The sequence below is a fragment of the Quercus robur genome, chromosome 5, assembly GCF_932294415.1.
Source record: "Quercus robur chromosome 5, dhQueRobu3.1, whole genome shotgun sequence".
Lineage (NCBI taxonomy): Eukaryota > Viridiplantae > Streptophyta > Magnoliopsida > Fagales > Fagaceae > Quercus > Quercus robur.
Genome location: NC_065538.1, coordinates 50,025,301 through 50,045,483, shown reverse-complemented (window position 1 = coordinate 50,045,483; position 20,183 = coordinate 50,025,301). Strand labels below are relative to the sequence as shown.

The window sequence follows — 20,183 nt, the reverse complement described above, 5'->3', positions numbered from 1 at the left end:
ACGTATTTCATGATTTTATATAGTCGATCTGGAATATGGATGGATTTGAGATGAGGACTACTGTCTTGATCCTTCTGAGGTCAATAACAGTGTCTACCAAATGCTGCATCAAAAACATAAATACCAGCCTGCCTCTGCCAAATAACTAGTAGAATCCCAATTTTCCCAAAAATTGGCCAAACTAGAAGCAAAAGCCTTATCTCATCTGCCATAATTGAGCAGGCGTAGAAATTGATCAACCTGTCTTACGAAGCAGAAGCGAACTACTAGATGTGTCAATTTCCCATATTCAATCTTTTATGAGGCAAAAACATCAACAAATTTTTCTCATGACAGTACGGGTTTCTTGGAAGAGAGGTCATGAGTGATAATTATGATGTCAACAACTTTGAAAGCCTCTCAGTATATTTGATTAAACAAAAATTCTAAGTGGTTTTCGCCTGGGAATCATAGTAACACTAGGGATCTCACTTGAAAAGATGATGAGGTTACAAATTCCTCAGAGTTTATGGATTTCGAATAAATGTCAAGAGTTGGTATCATGTATACTCCAAAATACAGCCCGTGAGCCAGCAACCAACCACAACACTATTAAGCAGCTATCAGATAACTGGACCATCATACTGAAGAGGCAGTGACATATCAAGCCAGAAGGTTAGCGGCCAGTGTAATTAGCAGCTTTGAGTACTCAGTTGAGTCAGTTTAGAGATAATGAACCATCAGGTGAACAAAACAAATACAAGGCAGTACAAGACCCAACCAGCAATGCAATTCATATTGAACCTAACGTACAGAAATTGAGAGCAGAGGCAGAAATGATATCAAACTCCCATATATTAAAGCATCGAGAGTTAAAAAATTAAATCACCGGAAAGTACTTAAACTAATGTAACTCATAATCTCTTCAGACAAAATATAAATCCTGGTAAAGAAACCAAAGGAAGGTAACAGCTCGCCAAAACTTTAATTTATCAAAGGCTATAAAGGAGATTTAGCTAAGATATGTTTTGGGACTTGTTAAGGATCACCCCTTCATATTTCATCTGGAACCACTTCATTGCATCTTCCTTGGTAACTCTGTGCTGAATTCCAACACGGGACTTGCATCTACGACGACGACCCACACGATATCCTGCTCTCTCCAAAACAACGAAAAAGTCCATACCATAGATACCAGTTGAAGGGTCATACCTGAGGAGAGAAAAAAACAGTTAGTATTTCTAACATTACAAGTCAAACTGCTCTTTCATATATAATATTGATGAGGTTAGCCTAAGGCCTTCCGGATAGGAAAAACATGAATCCCTCGCATTCTCAACAATAACACCCAGCAGAAGAACAAACTCACATCTAGTTTACATCTCTATCTGTTACCACAGTTACACCAGTATGTGGGAAACGCCATATGTTAATAAATATCAGACAAATCCACAACACCGTCATATTAACAATATAATGTATGCCATCAGAACAACAAAATTTTATAAAATGCAGGAACCCAAGAGGCTCTAATGAACTGTAGAATTTATGGACCTAATGTGACTCAAACTTAGGTACCCATCACTACCAAACTAAATATTTTTCAAAAGGATGATAGTTCCCCGGAAAAATCAAAATACTAAATTAAAGCAGTAACCTGTTAGAGGATATTTAAAGTTATATTATACCATATACATAAATCCTAGGCTCAATTTCACCATTGGACCCAAAACCCAATAAGACAGCATAAAGTCCACCTGGTTTTATTGAACATGAACTTTAACCTGAAAAGTTGCACTAATAAACTAAAATATCAAGTCAATCAAAACCGTCACTCATCTAAGCAAAGCACAAAAAGTTATAAAAAGTAAAAAAAATAAAAGGGGGGGGGGGGGGGGGGGATCCTAGCTGAAGAGGAACGAAAAGTACAATATTGATTTTTTTTTTTTAAGTAATTCAAGACTAATATCATTAGGAACAAAGATGTTAGAACTAGATTAGCAGTAGCAGACCATGGGTCAAAATGATCTTCACATTGGATGGTTAGATTTGACTGTTCAGTCGTCAGAGACAATCAAATTTTGAATATAGAAAGAGGGGGGGGAGAACAGAATAAGAAAAGATGCACATCCAAATTCAATGTACCAAAACTACCTGTACCGATAAACTACAATACTTGTAATAAGAGTCACAACTCTACCCCTGGGATATGTCTATGGTTTAGACTACGGTTAGTCTCTATAAATACTCACAACAGGCTAAATGTAAAAGTAAAACAATAAATTTATATAGTAACGATGTAGCCTTTTAAGACTTACTACTAGCTAAGCCCTCACGCAGAGCCACGATCATCTTTGCTTCTAGTCTCTATTCCTCTTTCTCATCCTTCACTTTCAACAATTCTAATATAACTAATCCATACCCCACACCCCAAAAACCTTATGCTAGCTTGCTTTCTACCATTTGCAATATCCCTGCTGATGCATTTAACCAATGGCCCAATAGCTAAAGTAAACAATTAACAACATCAACACTACCCTCATTATTACACAAGTAAATTTAACATAATTGTGCACAAACATAAACAAATTTATACGCAAATGTAAATGCAATTAAATGTTACTCAGAAAGCAATAAACTGACTTGATTCCGAGATCGATGTGCTCCTGAATACCGAATCCGAAGCAGCCGGTATCGCTGAAGTTTCTCCTCAAAAGCTCGTACTCCTTGACCTTGAGGCCACTCTCCAGAAGCTGCATTGCCTTCTCGCCTCTCACCGTCACGTAGCACGCAATCTTTTCATTACGCCTAATCCCGAACGACCTAACCGTGTACCTAGCTGTTACATTCAATCACAAAACCAATCAATCAAATCACGAATTCACAAATCAAGACAGAAGAGAGAGAGAGAGAGAGAGAGAAGGGATTGAGAATCGTTGGTACCTTTGGAGAAGACAGGGTTTTGGCCACTGAGTTGCTCCAACACCTTGGCGGCTCTGGTGAGACGATCACCGCTCTCACCGACGGAGATGTTGAGGACGAGCTTCTGGACCTTGATCTCCCTCATTGGGTTGCTTAGTTTCTTCTCCGAAGCCTTCAAAATCCAAAACCCAACACATTCAGAAACTAAATCATTACATTAAAAAAAAAAAAAAAAAAAAGCCAACGACAACAAAATTGATAACCGAGAGAGAGAGGCACCATTGTTGTGTGGATGTGGAGGAGCAGAGTACTGAGGCGAAATGGCTGAGAAGCTGAGCGAGAGAGAGAGATATTTGAGGGTATAATAGGAGTAGGGTTTGCTTAGAGCTAGGGTTTTTGGTGTTGGTTGTAGCAAATTACGATATGCCCCTCAATTTTACAAAATAAAAAAGCAAAATTTCCGTTGCCGGGACTTGAACCCGGGTCACCCGGGTGAGAGCCGGGCATCCTAACCAACTAGACTACAACGGATTATTGAGTGATAGTTACTGCAATATAATTTATAAACCCAACACATGCATTTTCTGCCAATATTGGCCCAATTGCTATGGCCAAGGATGCTGTTCATGGTAAGTTTGTGACTAAAGGTGTCCATGGGTCAATCCGAGTCAGGTTTATGCCCAACCCACAACCAACTTAACCAAATTAAGTGAAAAGTTTTCAGACCCACTACAAACTTGTGAAGAAGTCAAGACAAACTGGTTAGATATGCATTGGGTTTTAGTCGGGGTCAAGGAGGAGGAGATTGGCCGGTATTCCACCGGAAGCAGCCGAAATTCGGCCATATGTGACCGAAAATCCTCTAAATCTAGAGAGATCTTGACGTGATCTCACCAGATCTACACAAGATCTGGCTAGATCTGTCAAGATCTGACCGTAGATCTCTTCATACAGTTGAGAACAGAGGCTATGGGTGGTGGATATCAATTAGGTCAGTTGTAATGAGATTTTGAATCTAAGACCCTTCTGCTTGTAAAGATAATAATTATCTGATATAATTTGCAAAGCCAATCCAATCTGATTTGGGACTTATCATTTATAGAGTTGTACAACTATATGAAATTCAAATACAAGAAGTTCAAAAATATAAATAACTCTACCCTATCCTATCTCATCATATCTCAATCTAAACTTTGTTACAATTCAAATCAGGTGCTGAAATATCTATCTACAACGGCCACACAGATCAGATTTAAATTTGAATTTTATGCAACTACATTACAGCTACACAGCAGCATTATGCAGCAGCTATTATGCAAGTAAAACACAGCTACACGGCACCACTATTTTGGCTAGCGAATCTTATCCTTAACACTCCCCCACAAGCTCAACCGTGCTGGAAGAACGTTGAGATTGGTCCGAAGCATAGCAAATCGAGAAGAAGAAAGCAGCTTGGTGAAAATATCAGCTAACTGATCTTTGCTGGACAGATTACGAACCACAAGGGAACCATCACCAACCATATCTCGAACAAAATGGAAATCAATCTCAACATGCTTTGTACGGGTATGGAAAACCAGATTAGACGACAAATAAGTGGCACCAATGTTGTCACACCATAGCACTGGAGAACAAGTAACAGGGGCACCAAGCTCAAAAAGAAGAGCACATAGCCACTTAGTTTCTACAGTAGCATTAGCAAGAGCTTTATATTCCGCCTCTGGACTAGACTGAGCAACGGTCTTTTGCTTTTTGCAACCCCAAGAAATGAGATTGTCACCAAGAAATACACAAAAACCTCCAGTTGAACGACAATCATCACGGCATCCAGCCCAATTCGCGTCAGAAAAAACTTGAAAAGAGTGAGATTTTGATTGCTTCAACTGTAAACCAAAGTGAATGGTCTGTTTGAGATACCGTAGAAGTCGCTTGACAACTTGCCAGTGAATGGTAGTTGGACGATGCATAAACTAAGAAAGCTTGTTGACAATGAAGGTAATGTCAGGGCGAGTGAGAGACAAGTATTGCAAGGCTCCAACAATGCTTCTGTATAAAGTAGCATCAGGAAGAGGATCCCCTTCAAAAACAAAAAGGTTAGTGGAGGAAGCCATTGGAGAACTAAGGGGCTTTGCTTCTAGCATTTTTGTTTTGCCTAAAAGATCCAAAATATATCTTTTCTGAGATAACAACAATCCATTAGTAGTAGGCAAGACTTCAACACCCAGAAAGAAATTCAAATTGCCCAAATCTTTAATGGCAAAATCAAGTTGCAAGTGACGAAGCAGAGTATCAATGGCCGAAGGCTGAGAGGCAGTAACAATCAAATCATCCACATATATTAGAAAATAAATGGTGACAGCAGTACTATGATAAATAAATAGAGACGAATCGGACCGTGAACCATAAAAACCCAGTGCAATTAACCGAGAACTGAGGCAAGAAAACCACGCCCGGGGAGATTGCTTTAACCCATAAAGTGCCTTTTTCAATTTGCAGATATGGTTAGGGAATTGAGGATGAGAAAACCCCAAAGGTTGAGACATGTAAACATCCTCATACAGATTGCCATGTAAAAAGGCATTTTGAACATCAAATTGACGTAAAACCTAACCTTTAGACATAGCAAGAGATAAGACGGTGCGTACTGTAGTGGGTTTGATCACAGGGCTGAAAGTCTCACCATAATCAACACCAGGAACTTGATGGAAGCCCTTAGCAACGAGACGGGCTTTGTACCGTTCAACTGAGCCATCAGCAAGCCTTTTAATCTGAAACACCCACTTGCAGCCAACAATGTTCCGACCAACATGAGATGGAACTAGTTCCCAAGTCTGATTTTTTAGTAAGGCATCAAATTCAAGATTCATTGCAACACGCCATTTGGGATCTTTCATTGCCAAGGTATAGCAAGTTGGTTCTGCCGAAATATTGACATCAATACCATCAGCAAGGAAAGCACGAGGCAAAGGGTATCTCACAGTCCCATCAGTGAAGGACTTAGGCTTGGAAATGTGATTCTTGGAGCAAGTAGTCATGGGGTGAGAGGATGGATCTTGGGGTGAAGCGTTAAAGGGCTGATTAATCAAAGGGATATTTGAAACAGGAGGTTCAGTGGCAATCTGTGAGGAGGCATGAATTTGTGAAGGAGCATGTGATTGATCAGATGTAATTATAGGGCAAGAGGTGAGCTGGGCTTGATCTGTTGGGCCGAGAGTGTCAGGTGGAGTAAGTGAAGAGTGGGCCAAAGCTTGAAAAGGCATTGGCTGAGATAAGTGAGGCCCAACACAGATGGGCAATGCTATCCCCGGGCTGGCAGGTTGTACCTGTGATGAATCTATACCTGATGACATGGAATTTAATTGAGAGACAACAGGACTGACTGCAAAAGGGAAGTGTGTTTCATCAAAAATAACATTACGAGATATATAAACACGATTCGAAGAGAGATGCAAACATTTATAGCCTTTATGAAGTAGGCTGTAACCAAGAAAAACACATGGAATAGAACATGGTTGAAGCTTATGGGAATTGTAGGGTCTCAAATTTGGCCAACAAGAACAACACGTAAAAAATTATAATCAGGAGCTTGATGAAAAAGTTTTTCAAAAGGAGATTGATTCTTTAGAGTGGAGGTTGGAAGACAGTTAGTTAAATAACACACCATTTGAAAAGCTTCATCCCAATATTGAAGTGAAACCTTGGCATGATACAGTAAGGCTAGACCTGTTTCTACAACATGACGATGCTTACGCTCAACAACACCATTTTGTTGATGGGTGTGAGGGCAAGAAACACGGTGAGTGATGCCACAATTTTGTAAAAAATTATGTAGAGAACAATATTCTCCACCCCAATCCGATTGAACCATTTTAACTGTGGTATTAAAATATCGTTCAACATATTTTTGCCATTTAATAAAAATAGAGAGAACATCGCTTTTATTTGTCATGGGATAGAGCCAAGTATAACGACTGTAAGCATCCATAAAAGAAACATAATATTTAGAACCAGATTTAGAACAAATGGGAGAAGGACCCCAAATATCAGTAAAAATTAATTCCAATGGAGAATTAACTTGAGTACATGACAAACCAAAAGGAAGTTGTTTACTTTTAGAACTGAAACAAACAGAACAAGAGCGAACAATTTTATTTGAACTAAAAGGCAAGCTAAACCTAGACAGAACATGACGAACAACTTTAAAGGCAGGATGTCCAAGTCGTGAATGCCATTGATTTGAAGAAGTGCGTTCACCAACAAAGGTAGAAGACGACGAAGGAGTTTTATTGAAAGCAGGAGGAAATAGATACAGTCCATCTTTACTCAGCTCGTGTAGCAGAACCTTCCCTGTTGTGCGATCCTTCACAAAGAAATGAGTAGGGTGAAATTCAATTAATGTATTTGTGTCAGTAGTAAATTTGTGAACATAAATCAAATTTTTGGTAATATGAGGAACATGTAAAACATCATTTAAAAGAAAGGAAGAAGTTTGGGTAGATAAATGAGTAGAACCAATGTGTTTTACAGTCAAACCAAGACCGTTACCAATTCCAATTTGATCAGGACCATGATACTTGTCACCCTTCACATTTAGATTTGCAAGATCAACAGTGAGATGATGAGTGGCTCCAGAATCCGGGTACCAATTGAGATCCGGAGCCGTCTGAGAAGTAGTGAGCAAGGCGTGCATGTTGCTGCTAGGATCTGCAGAATAAGAATTATCAAACCTATGATAGCACTTCAAGGCTGTATGACAAAGTTTGTGGCAAACTTGACACACGGGACGGTTTGTTGGGGAACCATTTCCACGCCCATGGCCTTGATAATTTTTCTATGTGCTAGAGGAAGGCCCACGGCCATATTGAAAAGAGCTACCACCACCACAACCGCCGTGGGAGTTTCCACGTCCTGCAGCAAAATTTGCTCTGGCAAGTTGAAGGTCAACAGTTGGTTGTTGATGTTCAAGCCGCAATTCATGAGCTAACAGATACCCATATAATTCATCAACTGTGAGAGGATCCACTCTTATGGTCACAGATGTGACAAAGGAATCATATTTAGATCCCAGACCAGCTAAAAGAAAAGAGTTGATTTCAAAATCGTTCAAGGCATAGGCAGTAGCAGCAAATGTATCAACCAGTGTTGTAAACTGGTGAAAAAAATCAGCAATTGAGGAATTACCTTTCTTCAAAGTGGCGAGCTGATAGTGGATTTGCATTATTCGAGCCCTTGACTGAGAGGTAAACATTTTCTCTAAGGCTTGCCACACGTCCCTTAATGTGTTGAATTTGACCACATGAGCTAGAATACGCTCAGAGAGGGAGGATATTATGGCACTGAGGATCATCTGGTCTTGTAAATATCAGTGACCGAAGTCCGAATTTTGGATGACTTGTACGTCTCCATCGACTTCAATAGTGAGAGACTGAGGTGGAGCAGGAGTGCTTCCATCGAGATAGCCATAGAGATGTTGCCCCTTGAGATATGGAACAATTTGAGCTTTCCATAATAGGTAATTCTCACGGGTTAATTTGATAGTAAAGAGGTGATGAATGGGAGTGAGGTGGGAGAAGGGGTAGGCATTGTGTTTAGGGTAGAGGACATTGAGGAAGAGGCCATGAAGGAAAAAAAAAAAAAAAATTAAACGTGAGTTACAAATGGCTCTGATACCATGTAAAGATAATAATTATCTGATATGATTTGCAAACCCAATCTAATTTGATTTGGGACTTATCATTTATAGAGTTGTACAGCTATATGAAATTCAAATACAAGAAGTTCAAAAATATAAATAACTCTACCCTATCCTATCTCATCATATCTCAATCTAAACTTTGTTACAATTCAAATCAGGTGCTGAAATATCTATCTACAGCTGCCACACAGATCAGATTTAAATTTGAATTTTATGCAGCTACATTACAGCTACACGACAACATTATGCAGCAGCTATTATGCAAGTAAAACACAGCTACACGACACCACTATTTTGGCTAGCAAATCTTATCCTTAACACTACCTACCCACTAAAATCGGGTTTTGGATATTGGATCCTGTTGCCGACCATCACAAGCCTTGGTTCAGGCAGTTTCCAAGTTGGTTTGATCAGCCTAGGCTGGTGGGTTGGTTTGACAGATGGGTTGGACAGCCTTATTAGTGACTAATTATTGGCTTTGATTCTTCCTAAATGTGCGATGTTGTATAGACATGCATGATAAAAAAGTTATTTTTGAGAGTCATCAAAATATAAATGGAAATTGTGATCCCAAGATTACATAAATGTTTAATGAAGTTGAACATAATACTTAAATTGAATGAATTTGAAACTTAGAGAATTCAATTGAACGAAATTGCATTTCAACCTTTTTATTATTATCAGAGAATCATATTAACTGAAGGTGCCCCCAACCTTAATATCTTTGTCTATATCTTTGACCAACAAATCACTTGGCTCAGCTATGAGTAATTCACAACTATTATTATATTTATCGTAACTTTAAGGCATTAATAAATTATAATTTCCTTTTACTATTTCAACTCCTCTCAATGCATACATATTACTAAAAAAAATTTCTTTGCTAAATTACTTTTTTATTTTTAAAAGTGTGCTTTTGCATATGAATGTGCTATTGATAAATTTAAAAAATGATATTTTATTTTAGATTAAAATGATTTCTACTTTATTTATTACTAAATTTTTTATCTTTATTATTATTTAAGATTTATTATTTTATACTAGCCTTATAAAAATTGCAAAAATTTATATGAAAGTTTTTTAAATTTTTTAGATATTTTTTAGTAAAATTTTCTAATATTGATAAATTAAATATATTTATTTGTATTCAATTAATTATTAAATTGATTATGACATTATCACGGTCCAACATTCGTTGAACCCTTGTCCAATCTCAAAAATTTTGAACCTTTTTTTTTTATAGTTCTTTGAACGGTCTAAGTTTAAAAATTATGGAGTCACTCCTGAGGGGGAGAATAGCCTTCTCGAGTTTGAGAGCAACTATTGACAACATTAGGGCCATGATTCAAGAAAATGAAGGTATCACTCTTGAAAATGTCTGGCTAATATTTCAAGACATAACAACTTTAAAAGATGGTTATACTCTTGATGATTATAACATTCGAGACTACAATTAGAATAATTCAGTTTTAAGGCTTGTAGGAGGAACAAGGATCTTCGTGAAAATTTTTAACATAAAAGAACTTTAATAGTTGAACTTGATATTTGAGCCAAATAATATCATTGAAAGGATCAAGGAACGTATTCAGGAAAAAGAAGGAATCCCTCGTGGACAACAAACACTGGCGAAGCCAAGGGGGTCAAGGGGGGGCAATTGCCACCCCCCCACCCCTCGCACAAACCCACCCCAAGCCTCACATCAAACTCATTTATGCGTTTGTTGCCACACATCAGTTATTATCTCTATTGTGTTGATTTGTTGCCACACATCAATTGTTATATCTACTATTCTTTGTATTGTACACCTAGATGTATTTTTTTTTTTTTTTGGTATGAGAATGTGTCAATTAAGTTATAAGACCCTTGACAATCATTTTTGAATTAAATGAAAAGAATCTCATATCATCATTCCTTCTACCTAACACAATATAAAAAATAATATTTTCTTGTTCCTCTCAATTTTTTTTTTTTTTAATCCTTCATACATTTTGTATACTTGTATTTTCCATCATTCCATCAAGATAGAACATTAATAATAGTCGAAGCTTCAGTGGTGGACATTGGTATATATTTCATAATTTAAACATTCACAAATTTGAATTGTTCCCCTTCCAAAATATTTGAGCTAATTCAATGGCCCTCCTAAAAAGATTACGGGGGAAAAAAGGAATATTGGCCAACTTAACAAGTGGAGTTCGAAAAACAACTTCTCTAGTTTTCTGCATTTGTTCATTTTCTGAAAAAAAAAACATTATGTTATACCTCAAAAAAATAAGGTTATAAAAAAGATTTATATGAGTTGAAAATTAAAAAATCCTAATCTAAATGCATTGCCAAAAGTAGCTCCCTAGGGGGAACCAAAACAAATACATGCTTACTGTTTCTTTTGTCTTGATTGTTAGATTCTTTATGTTTTTATTTATAAAAAATAGAGAATCATTGAAGAAACATCATTTCAGTTTTTTTATAAGACAACTTTCATCTTAACTTACTGTAAAGGCATTTCAAGTTATGAAATTTGAATAGAAGATTACATATATTGAGGCAACTCTTGCCCCCACCATGTAATTCATTTTGCTAGTGCTTAATAAAATTTCAAGCTTCACATCAAATAATAATACTAATTAGATTCTTAAAAAAAGGTTACCAATATTTATTTTTCCATAGTGACCATAGCCCGTAGGCACCTAAAAACACGAATTTTGCCATTCCTATCCAATTTGGGAAAAGTTTTGTCCAAGGCCCACTTGACTCTTGATGACAAAGACTAGTAACACACAACACAACTACACATGGAAACGAATTCCTACTCCTACTATGAGTAGTACATAGATTCAGCCTTATATAAACGATCAAAACCTCATATTTTTCTATAAGTTTTCTCGGTCTCTACTCTCTAGGAAGAAGAAGATGCAGATTTTTTTGAGAAACCTTAAGGGGGAGAATAGCCTTCTAGAGTTTGAGAGCACAGAAACCATTGAAAACATCAGGGCCATGATTCAAGAAAAAGAAGGTGTCACTCTTGAAAAACTTTGCCTGATTTTTCAAGGCAGTACAACTTTAAGAGATGGTCATACTCTTGCTGATTATAACATCCAAGACTACAATCAGATCAATGTGGTTTTAAGGCTTGCAGGAGGAACAAGGATCTTGGTGAAAACTCTTACAGGCAAAGAGCTTGAACTCAACGTTGAGCCGAATGATACCATTGAAAGGATCAAGGAGCGTGTTCAGGAAAAAGAAGGGATTCCTCCTATGCAGCAAAGGCTTATTTATGGAGGCAAGCAGATTGCAGACGAGAAAACAGTTCGAGATTACAAAATCGAGGGTGGCTCTGTGCTTCATCTTGTGCTTGCATTGAGGGGTGGTCGTTTCTGAGAGTAGTATTCTATATTTCTTAGGAATTGCATGGCAACATTATTATTATTATTTCATTAGAGAGTTTAATAGTATTCAGTTTGTTTCTTTTCTTCAAAGCATTTTTTTTTTTTTTTTTGTGAGAAACCTTTTCTTCAGAGAGTTAGGTTGCCAGGCTGGTGATTTGTAGTACTACTTACTATATGCTAGTTAAGCAAAATAAATTTATTAGAATTTTGAATATTATTTTTTACAAGTACATCTTCTTTGCAGTTTACATAATGACCATTACCTTATTTGAAGAATCCAAAATTTTATATTTTGATGGTAGGAATTAAAGTACAAGCAGGTGATGGTGCATGCATGTGCAAATCTAATTAGATAGTTTCTTATTCTTCCTCAAATATTCTCGTTTTCCTTTCTTTCTTTCTTGTAGGTGGATTTGTAGTGCTAGATAATAAATTGTGTGATTTCTTTCCTTGTTGTCAACATATTAACCACATATTAGGTGACTTTAACACTTGTTTTCTCTCTTTTAACATTCACAATTGTCCTACCACCGCACACCCTTAGTGCGGTGGTCACTCCACAAGTATAAATGTTTGTGGGATGTGGGGGGTAAGGGCCGGTATTTAAGTATTTAGGAAGGAGCTTCACACACATATAGGCAAGTGCCGGTGTTTAAGTATCTAGGAGGAAGTTTCACACACATATACACTTAAATTAGATTACAGTAGAAATTATATCTTGTATAAAAAAAAAAAAAAAAAAAAATTCACAATTGTCCCTCCTCTTTCTGTTTAATCTCAACCTCATTAATTTTTAAGTCACCTCCTTAGAGATGACAAATACCTTTAACCCAACCCATGCATTGGTTACTCCACAAATATAAATGCTTGTGAGGTGTGGGGGTAAGGGCCGGGGTTTAAATATCTAGGAGGGAATTTCACCCACATATACACTTAAATTAGGCTAGAGTAGAAATTATATCTTGTAAAAAAAAAAAAACCCACAATTGTCCCTCCTCTTTTTGTTTAATCTCAACCTCATTAATTTTTAAGCCACCTCTTTAGAGATGACAAATACCTTTAACCCAACCCACAGCTTACCTGTCCCATTGCCAATAGATTTCCTAGAGTTTGGTAATCAAGTTAATGTTTGGGTATCGCCAACAACCTGTAATTTAATGCCGCTTCCCACTTTTTATAACAATTGAATAAAAGAAGAAAGAAGAAGATAAAATTGGGGTATTGAAAATTCTGGTTTAGTTATAATCACACTTTTAAGGATCAACTTTCTGTGTCATGAATAGATCAAATACGTATAACATGACTCCCGAAAGTTACACATTTGGCAATCTAATACTAACAGTAACTGAAAATATACATTAATTCAAAAACCATGCCAGAACAAACAGATTCAACTTTTGTCTTTGCACCAAACATATATGTACATGACTCTTGAAAGTTACATTTATCAATCTAATAGTATCAGAACTTAAAAAATCTATATTAATTCAATTGTCATGTTAGAATCAAACCGAATCTAACTTGATCTTTGCACCTAAATATGTACTTTCATGAAAATGCCATTCCCTTTAGCTTTTCAACAATTTTTTTTAATTGATAAGTTACGTGCACATCCAGTTGGTTTTGCCTTCAAAGGCCTCACCTTCCATCTCATTCTTTATAATGAAAGAAAATGTCATTTGAGTTAGAGCTTATCAGTGCTTATTAACAAATTTCTCACTCACACTACTGCTAGGTAAAACTGAATAATCAAATTACTATATCAGAATTAAGTCCAGAACAATGGAGAGGATATATGCAGACCAAAAAAATCACTGCTTTTTATTGCTAGTATGATCCAAAAATGTCATAACTTTCATGTATACAATGGAGGCTCTCCAAACATGATAACATGTCAAATGGAGCTGCAATGAATAGAACACTGAAAACTCAAAAACAAAAAAATAAAAATAAAGAAAGAGAGCAAGAAAGAAAAGAACGCATCCAAATAGTGGCCTAAACAATTTTCCAGCCTTCAAACATGAAATTTATGGAAAAACCCAATACTTTAGCTGGAAGAAATAATGAGGAATTAATTCCTGGCACATTACCAGCTACACTAACGGCAAAGCAATAAGGAACTGCACAATCTGCTGCTTGTAAATGTTGCAACTTTTGTAATTTGATGCCTCAAAACTTCAGGGCTTTTATATGAAGGACCCTACTATATTCACAGAGCATGTCTTTTAGAGCATGGTCCTATTAAAGCTTAAGGCTATATGTCATACCAAAAGTATGCCAGAATCCACATGATGATGCACAGGAAGAACCTCTTAATTTTATTCAAACCCATATACTAGAACATATTTACACGAAAAAACCATGGAAGTACAAAAGCTATTACCAGGCATGCCATCAAGAAATTACAAAATGGCTGTCCCCGCCAACATCCTCCACTCCTGTCTGAGGAATTACTGCTGACACCTGTATATCTACTTTCATTCCATTCCTCCATAAATCCATTATCCCCAATACCAGTAATATTTTTGGCAATCTCCCCACAAATTTCACACAATCTGCACAAACGAAAGAAAGAAAGTTATCTACATAAATTGTGAATCCTGATGCTAGGAACTTGTTCAAAAGCACTTTGACAAGAATTCTGTTTAGGGCTGGGACTTTGTACTAATCTCAGGATACACCATTCAACCATAGAACTACCTTAAAACTCAGGAACTTGCAAGTTCACATTCTTCAGCAAACAATTTTCCCCACTATCCATTTCATAATTATGGCCCCCTTTTATGCACCTAAATGTACTTGAAGTTTGACATTATAGGTTACCATATTAGACAAGTATCTTCTGCATGCCAATTTTTACTGTCTTGGGATCAAAATTACCATCGGTTATTGCCATATGTAAAAACGTATCAAACACTACATAGAACAGTGCATATTGAAGGAGCAATGCATTTTTTGTGAGAATGATATGAGAACAAATCTGCTTGAAGCACGCACAATAGCACTTCAACTGAGAATACATATTTGCAAAATGTGATTGAAGAGTTGAAAAAGAGATTATATTTATGCACATACACACAATGTGAACTCCTTTCAGAATACACACTGACTATAAGGTCAAAATGAATAAATAAACAGTAGGGGAAGCAGTGGATTAATGAGATCTGGTAGCCTTCCCAAGTGACCTCCTATATAAGTTGAGACTAGAGATTTAAAGCCCCTGATGTAGATTAGAGACAGGCCTATTGTAAAATTGTGTTATAGTAAGATAATGGCCCTTTTATTCATGATAGGGTAACAAATAGGCATAAAACTTAAGATAAAAATAAAATGTGTCTGTATTGTGGCATGGTGCTTTTGTATCCAACATAAGTAAATCAAAACTGTACAATTTGGAATCACAATCCATCTACAACAGTGAATTCTATTGACTATGTAACCATGACTTTGATGTGATGACTGATGAAGCTGTGACAAAACTCATTTGCTTCTTTTATAAATAAGAAATTACTTTAATAGGCCAAGCCCCAGCTCAACAGTTAGTGAAGAAGAAAAGCCCCACACAAAAGAAAGGAAAAAGAATAATAACAGAAATCAAAGATCAAAGTCTAAGACTAAGAGCATAAATAAACTCCAAGAGAGCAGGAACTGAATCTTGGATGAAAAGAAAGCCAAGAAACTCAAAGAACCAAGCTTCAGCTTAAGCCTAAAATGCTCTTATACAATTCACTGCTTGCTAACAAATTATTAATATTCAATGAGATGGTTGAAATGACGCAGTCCAATACTATATATTTAGTATCCTGATGATAACAAGGAAAAAAGTTCATGTATTGTGAGCGTGAGTATAGAATGCTTGAGATTACCACCTTCTTCCTCATAACTATGGTGGCTGTATATGGACCTTACTTGAATTCCAAATTCAGCAGAGAAAAAAATTTGAAATCAAGATTATGAAGCTAAAGATTAACCCTCCTGCAGTGTAATTCTTTCTTGGATTTGATTGCTCATTTGAATTTTCATTTGTAATTTATTGACAAGTAGTATTATAATCATCATGGGACTTTTTTTAAAACTCTTCTTTCTTTCTTATAAAATTTTATCACTTATCAAGGAAAACTCTTATAATACGATAGTATATGTTCCAATCTTCAACTCAAATTTCAACATTAACAAAAACAATAAACAATTACCTGTTCCCTCTTAGTTTAAACCATGCCTCGGCACACTGGTTATGTGCAATGCCTAGCTCATCTTTACACCCACAACCAAGCTGAATTAAATCCTCCATAATACCAACAGTAGCATTATCAGTGACTGATGTCGTTGCATCTGATGATTGCTCAGAACTCAAATGGCAAATCCTACAAACCCTTTCCCCATCCCAATCCTCAGCAAACCCTTTACCACTGCCACACTTCACATCAATTACGCACGAACTCTTCTCCAACTCAAACACCCTTTTCTTCACCTCTTTTGTGGGTACCTTACTCGACCCCAATTCATTACTTTTTGCTCCGGATCCCTTTTCATCTCTACTAACACGCAGATCCTCATCCGAATTAATAACAACCACAGTCTCAGATGCAGCCCCACCAACCGAATTGATCGATGTCTCACTCGTTACTTGATCAACTCGACTGAGTACCTCACTGCCACCGCCATGATCAATCACCTCCAGATTGAGCACTTGCTCATGCCCTTTTATTTGTACCTCACTCAATCCCAAATCACCACCCAATACTTCCAAACCCTTATTTTCATTACAATTACACACAGTATCACTCTCTTCTGAATTCACTAAATTCACGGCCTCAGACACCACCCCATTACCCAAAATTCTCGGATTCTTCACACTCGTCCCCGGATCAAACCGACCCGGTAACTTACCCTCCTCCTGATCCATTACCAAACAAAAACTTTCTCCACCCAATACATCAAAATTCCAAAACTTACTTACAAAAACAACCCCAGCAATAATATTTGTGTATAAAAATTTTATATATTGCACCCTTTTACATAACCAACATGAATTTCTTCAAACAAAACAACATAAACAACGTGTCCAATCCAATCCTAATGTTTTAATCAGCCACTCCATGTCATGCACATAAACACATATCATATAATCTCCACACACAAAAAAAAAAAAAAAAAAAAAGAAAGAAAGAAAAAAAAAAAAAAACTAACAATACCCAAATCGAAATCTGATTAATACCAAACCTTTAGATCGTAGATTATCATAAAAAACAACTCCAATCAGCACCCAACAAATGGGTTCACTTCCCTTTATCAAAATCTGTAAGTAAAAAAAAAAAGGTTGAAAGATCAACTGCACCAACAACTGTACAGTAAACTCATTTATCTATGAGTTTGTGGGGTTTCTAATTTGTGGGATATATTTATAAATATAAAAAGAGAAGTGTGTGGGAGAGAGATTCGGTGAACTGAGAAATAGTAGAGAAGAGAAAATGAAAAGCAAAAAGCTTTTGAGTGACAAAATGAAAACGTGAGAAGTGACGAAAGGGAATGAATTGGACACGTTACTATGATTTTTTTGTATAACTTTGTAATTGGTTAGAGGGTGTTAGTTCTAACTAATCACAACTTATCATATAACGAGTTGTAGTAAAAATTGTACGAAAGTATGTGACCCTATAATTTCTCTGATTTTTGCTGTTTGGAATAGGAATACAACAGATCAGTACTGTACTGTAACGCGCATTTGGACATTTATGTCTGGTTTTGTTACAATAATTTCATTTGGGATTTTGGAGACAACGTTTTTTTTTTTGAAAAGGTTAAGGTAAACTCTAACTAGTGGATTTTTGTTGGTGGGGGGTCTCTGTCCGGTGAGGCGGTAAGTTTAGGTCCGGTTTCTCTGTAATAGCCATTGGCTAAGTGCCAATTTGCCATGTCATTGCCAGGGTTTTCATGAAATTAATAAACATTTGCCGTTTTTCCTTTTTTATTTGAATTGATTGATAAGATAAGTATTTTTTGATAATCGATAAGATAAGTATTTAAGTAGTAGATAGATAACTCTCTTTTCATTTTTTTTTCTTTTTTTATAGAGCACTTGCAATAAGGATACTAAATTTACTAAAAAGTCAATTTAGCAACCGATAATTTTAAGAGTAGTACTATAGCAAAGTATTAATTTTAAAACTCAAAAAAAATAGTATTTTAATGTGTGGTGTTAAAAAAATAATTTTTTAATGTGTTGATAATTGTGATTGTTATTTATTGTGTTGAATATATTATTTTATTGTGTTATTTATATTATTTTAATGTGTTAAATGTTAAAATAAAATTTTTGATGTTGAGTGTATTATAAATTGAGGTATTAAAATCCATCAAGTAGTATTTTGAATTATTAAAAGTTATATTTTTTAGCTTTTTTACTGTAAATGCTCATAGGATGATAGATAACTCTTTTTTTTTTCTTATTCTTTTTTTTTTGAGAAATTAGTAAGGGATTTTATTGCATTAACGAAAACTTTTGTCAATACTAACAAGGTATGTTGCATCACTATGGATGTCCTCTAACCAAATTTGGGGGACAATAGCATGCTTAGCCAGTTTAGCTAACTTATCTGCAACAGAATTTCCATTGCAACAGAAGATAGATAACTCTTGATTATATGTATTCATGCCTAGGATTAGAATAAATCAAACTTATCTATAATTCTTATATATATATATATATATATATATATATATATATATATATATATATTTTGTAGTTAATACATTCACCTTCTTAAATTTACACTCACCCAAAAAAAAAAAAATATACATATATATATATATATTAAATTTACAATAAATCTTTCTTGTTTTGATAAATTCATATAAGTTAATATATTTTTTTTTCTTTTTTATAAGTTTGGTTAGAATCACCTACTACTGTATCAATTACTTCTCTCCCTTTCAACTCTTTGGTCACTGGTTGCTTCTTAAGCTGTCTTCTGTCTGAAACTAAGGCAAGCTGGCATTAATCTTGACTCTTCTCTAAAAATAAATTAGAGCTTTCTGTCTGGGAGGAGGTCTTATTCTGTAATTCTTGACATTTTTTATTTTATTTTTTTAAAACCACGTACACATGCGCACATTTAATCCATTTACTTAGGCCACACGATTGTAATGATGATATGGAACTTTTTCCTTTTTTGTATGCATTGAATAGAGTATATGGACAACAAAAAATTTTATTTCTAGTAATAGAAAGGTGCCCACCAAAAATAAAATAAAACTTCCCTAAGTAACAGAAGAAAGTTAAGAAGAATAGTGAAGTTGATTAGTAAAACAAGTATCCAAGTCAATTTGATTTGATGGCTTTACTTCCATATGAATCTCTTTTGGTTATTAGCTACTAATTCTCCCACCTGCTTCTCAAGAAAACAGAAAGGATTACGAAATAGCCTGAAATATTGACCCTAGCAATTGTTTAATGTTGCTCTGAATGCATAACCATTGGATGATGGATTAGTAAATTTTGTTTTATGCGCAATTCAAAGAAGTTGAATCTAGTAAAAAATATACACATATTCATGAGTAAAAATGCAACACGCAGATTTGCTATCATTCTTCAAACTTGAGGGCTATCTTGGCTCATGTGACAGAAGAATAATTGCTCAATTATTATTGTATAATAAATCCTTAATTATTAACATCCTTGTGATATTTGACAACTAAAACTGATAAGAGCAAAGTAGCAAACTATGTGAATTATTTTACAAAAATTCTTGAGACCTCATACATTTAATATTAATTAGTATATTATTACCTTTTCTCTGAAAAATACGTAAAATTGATAAGAGCAAAGTAGCAAACTATATGAATTATTATACAAAAATTCTTGAGCCCCCAAACATTTAATATTAATTAGTATATTAATACCTTTTCTTCTAAGAAAATAAAGAATATATTCCACTTCCACCCATGTCATTTCCTAGATTTTCACTTAACAAAAATTGTTCCTTACACACTTAAGCCAATAGTAATTAAAGCTAAGAATGAAGTGCCAATCACTTCAAAAAGAAGAATTTTTGAATTAGAAGCAAAGGAAATAATGGCGTAATTTATATGCCTATATTAGTAAAACTAGGACAAAGGTGGTCCTACTTTATGTTATGATCATACTTATTATGATTCCTGTGGGGGCCCTTTTTTTGGAGTGGGAAACTCTTATACTCCCA

General features: G+C 35.5%; 3 protein-coding genes and 1 non-coding gene across 4 annotated transcripts; 1 reads left to right on the top strand and 3 right to left on the bottom strand.

The window, feature by feature from the left end:
• Positions 1-816: 816 nt before the first annotated feature.
• Positions 817-3,344, bottom strand: LOC126726231 (60S ribosomal protein L11-like). The gene is made up of 4 exons (XM_050431446.1): positions 3,181-3,344; positions 2,923-3,073; positions 2,623-2,818; positions 817-1,191 (listed from the first exon to the last, which is right to left on the bottom strand). The coding sequence occupies exons 1-4, from the start codon at positions 3,181-3,183 to the stop codon at positions 996-998; spliced, it is 546 nt and encodes a 181-aa protein (XP_050287403.1). The 5' UTR covers positions 3,184-3,344; the 3' UTR covers positions 817-995.
• A 15-nt stretch (positions 3,345-3,359) lies between these two features.
• Positions 3,360-3,432, bottom strand: TRNAE-CUC (transfer RNA glutamic acid (anticodon CUC)). Its single transcript has one exon. It is a non-coding gene; the product is annotated as a tRNA-Glu (tRNA).
• Positions 3,433-11,363: 7,931 nt separating this feature from the next.
• On the top strand, positions 11,364-12,124 carry LOC126729105 (ubiquitin-NEDD8-like protein RUB2). The gene has a single exon (XM_050434823.1). It carries the CDS (start codon positions 11,507-11,509, stop codon positions 11,972-11,974), a length of 468 nt encoding a protein of 155 aa, XP_050290780.1. The 5' UTR covers positions 11,364-11,506; the 3' UTR covers positions 11,975-12,124.
• Positions 12,125-14,274: 2,150 nt separating this feature from the next.
• On the bottom strand, positions 14,275-17,557 carry LOC126726230 (uncharacterized). The gene is made up of 2 exons (XM_050431445.1): positions 16,176-17,557; positions 14,275-14,537 (listed from the first exon to the last, which is right to left on the bottom strand). Exons 1-2 carry the CDS (start codon positions 16,886-16,888, stop codon positions 14,318-14,320), a joined length of 933 nt encoding a protein of 310 aa, XP_050287402.1. The 5' UTR covers positions 16,889-17,557; the 3' UTR covers positions 14,275-14,317.
• Between the last annotated feature and the right edge of the window lie 2,626 nt (positions 17,558-20,183).

Excerpts from the sequence above, each read along its gene's own strand:
- LOC126726231 (XM_050431446.1), bottom strand. Across the intron at positions 2,819-2,922 it reads AAACCCTGTCTTCTCCAAAG|CTAGGTACACGGTTAGGTCG; the intron begins GTACCAACGATT and ends TGAATGTAACAG. Across the intron at positions 1,192-2,622 it reads CACATCGATCTCGGAATCAA|GTATGACCCTTCAACTGGTA; the intron begins GTCAGTTTATTG and ends TTCTCTCCTCAG.
- LOC126729105 (XM_050434823.1), top strand. The coding sequence starts at position 11,507 with ATGCAGATTTTTTTGAGAAACCTTAAGGGGGAGAATAGCCTTCTAGAG.
- LOC126726230 (XM_050431445.1), bottom strand. The coding sequence starts at position 16,888 with ATGGATCAGGAGGAGGGTAAGTTACCGGGTCGGTTTGATCCGGGGACG. Across the intron at positions 14,538-16,175 it reads TTTAAACTAAGAGGGAACAG|ATTGTGTGAAATTTGTGGGG; the intron begins GTAATTGTTTAT and ends TCGTTTGTGCAG.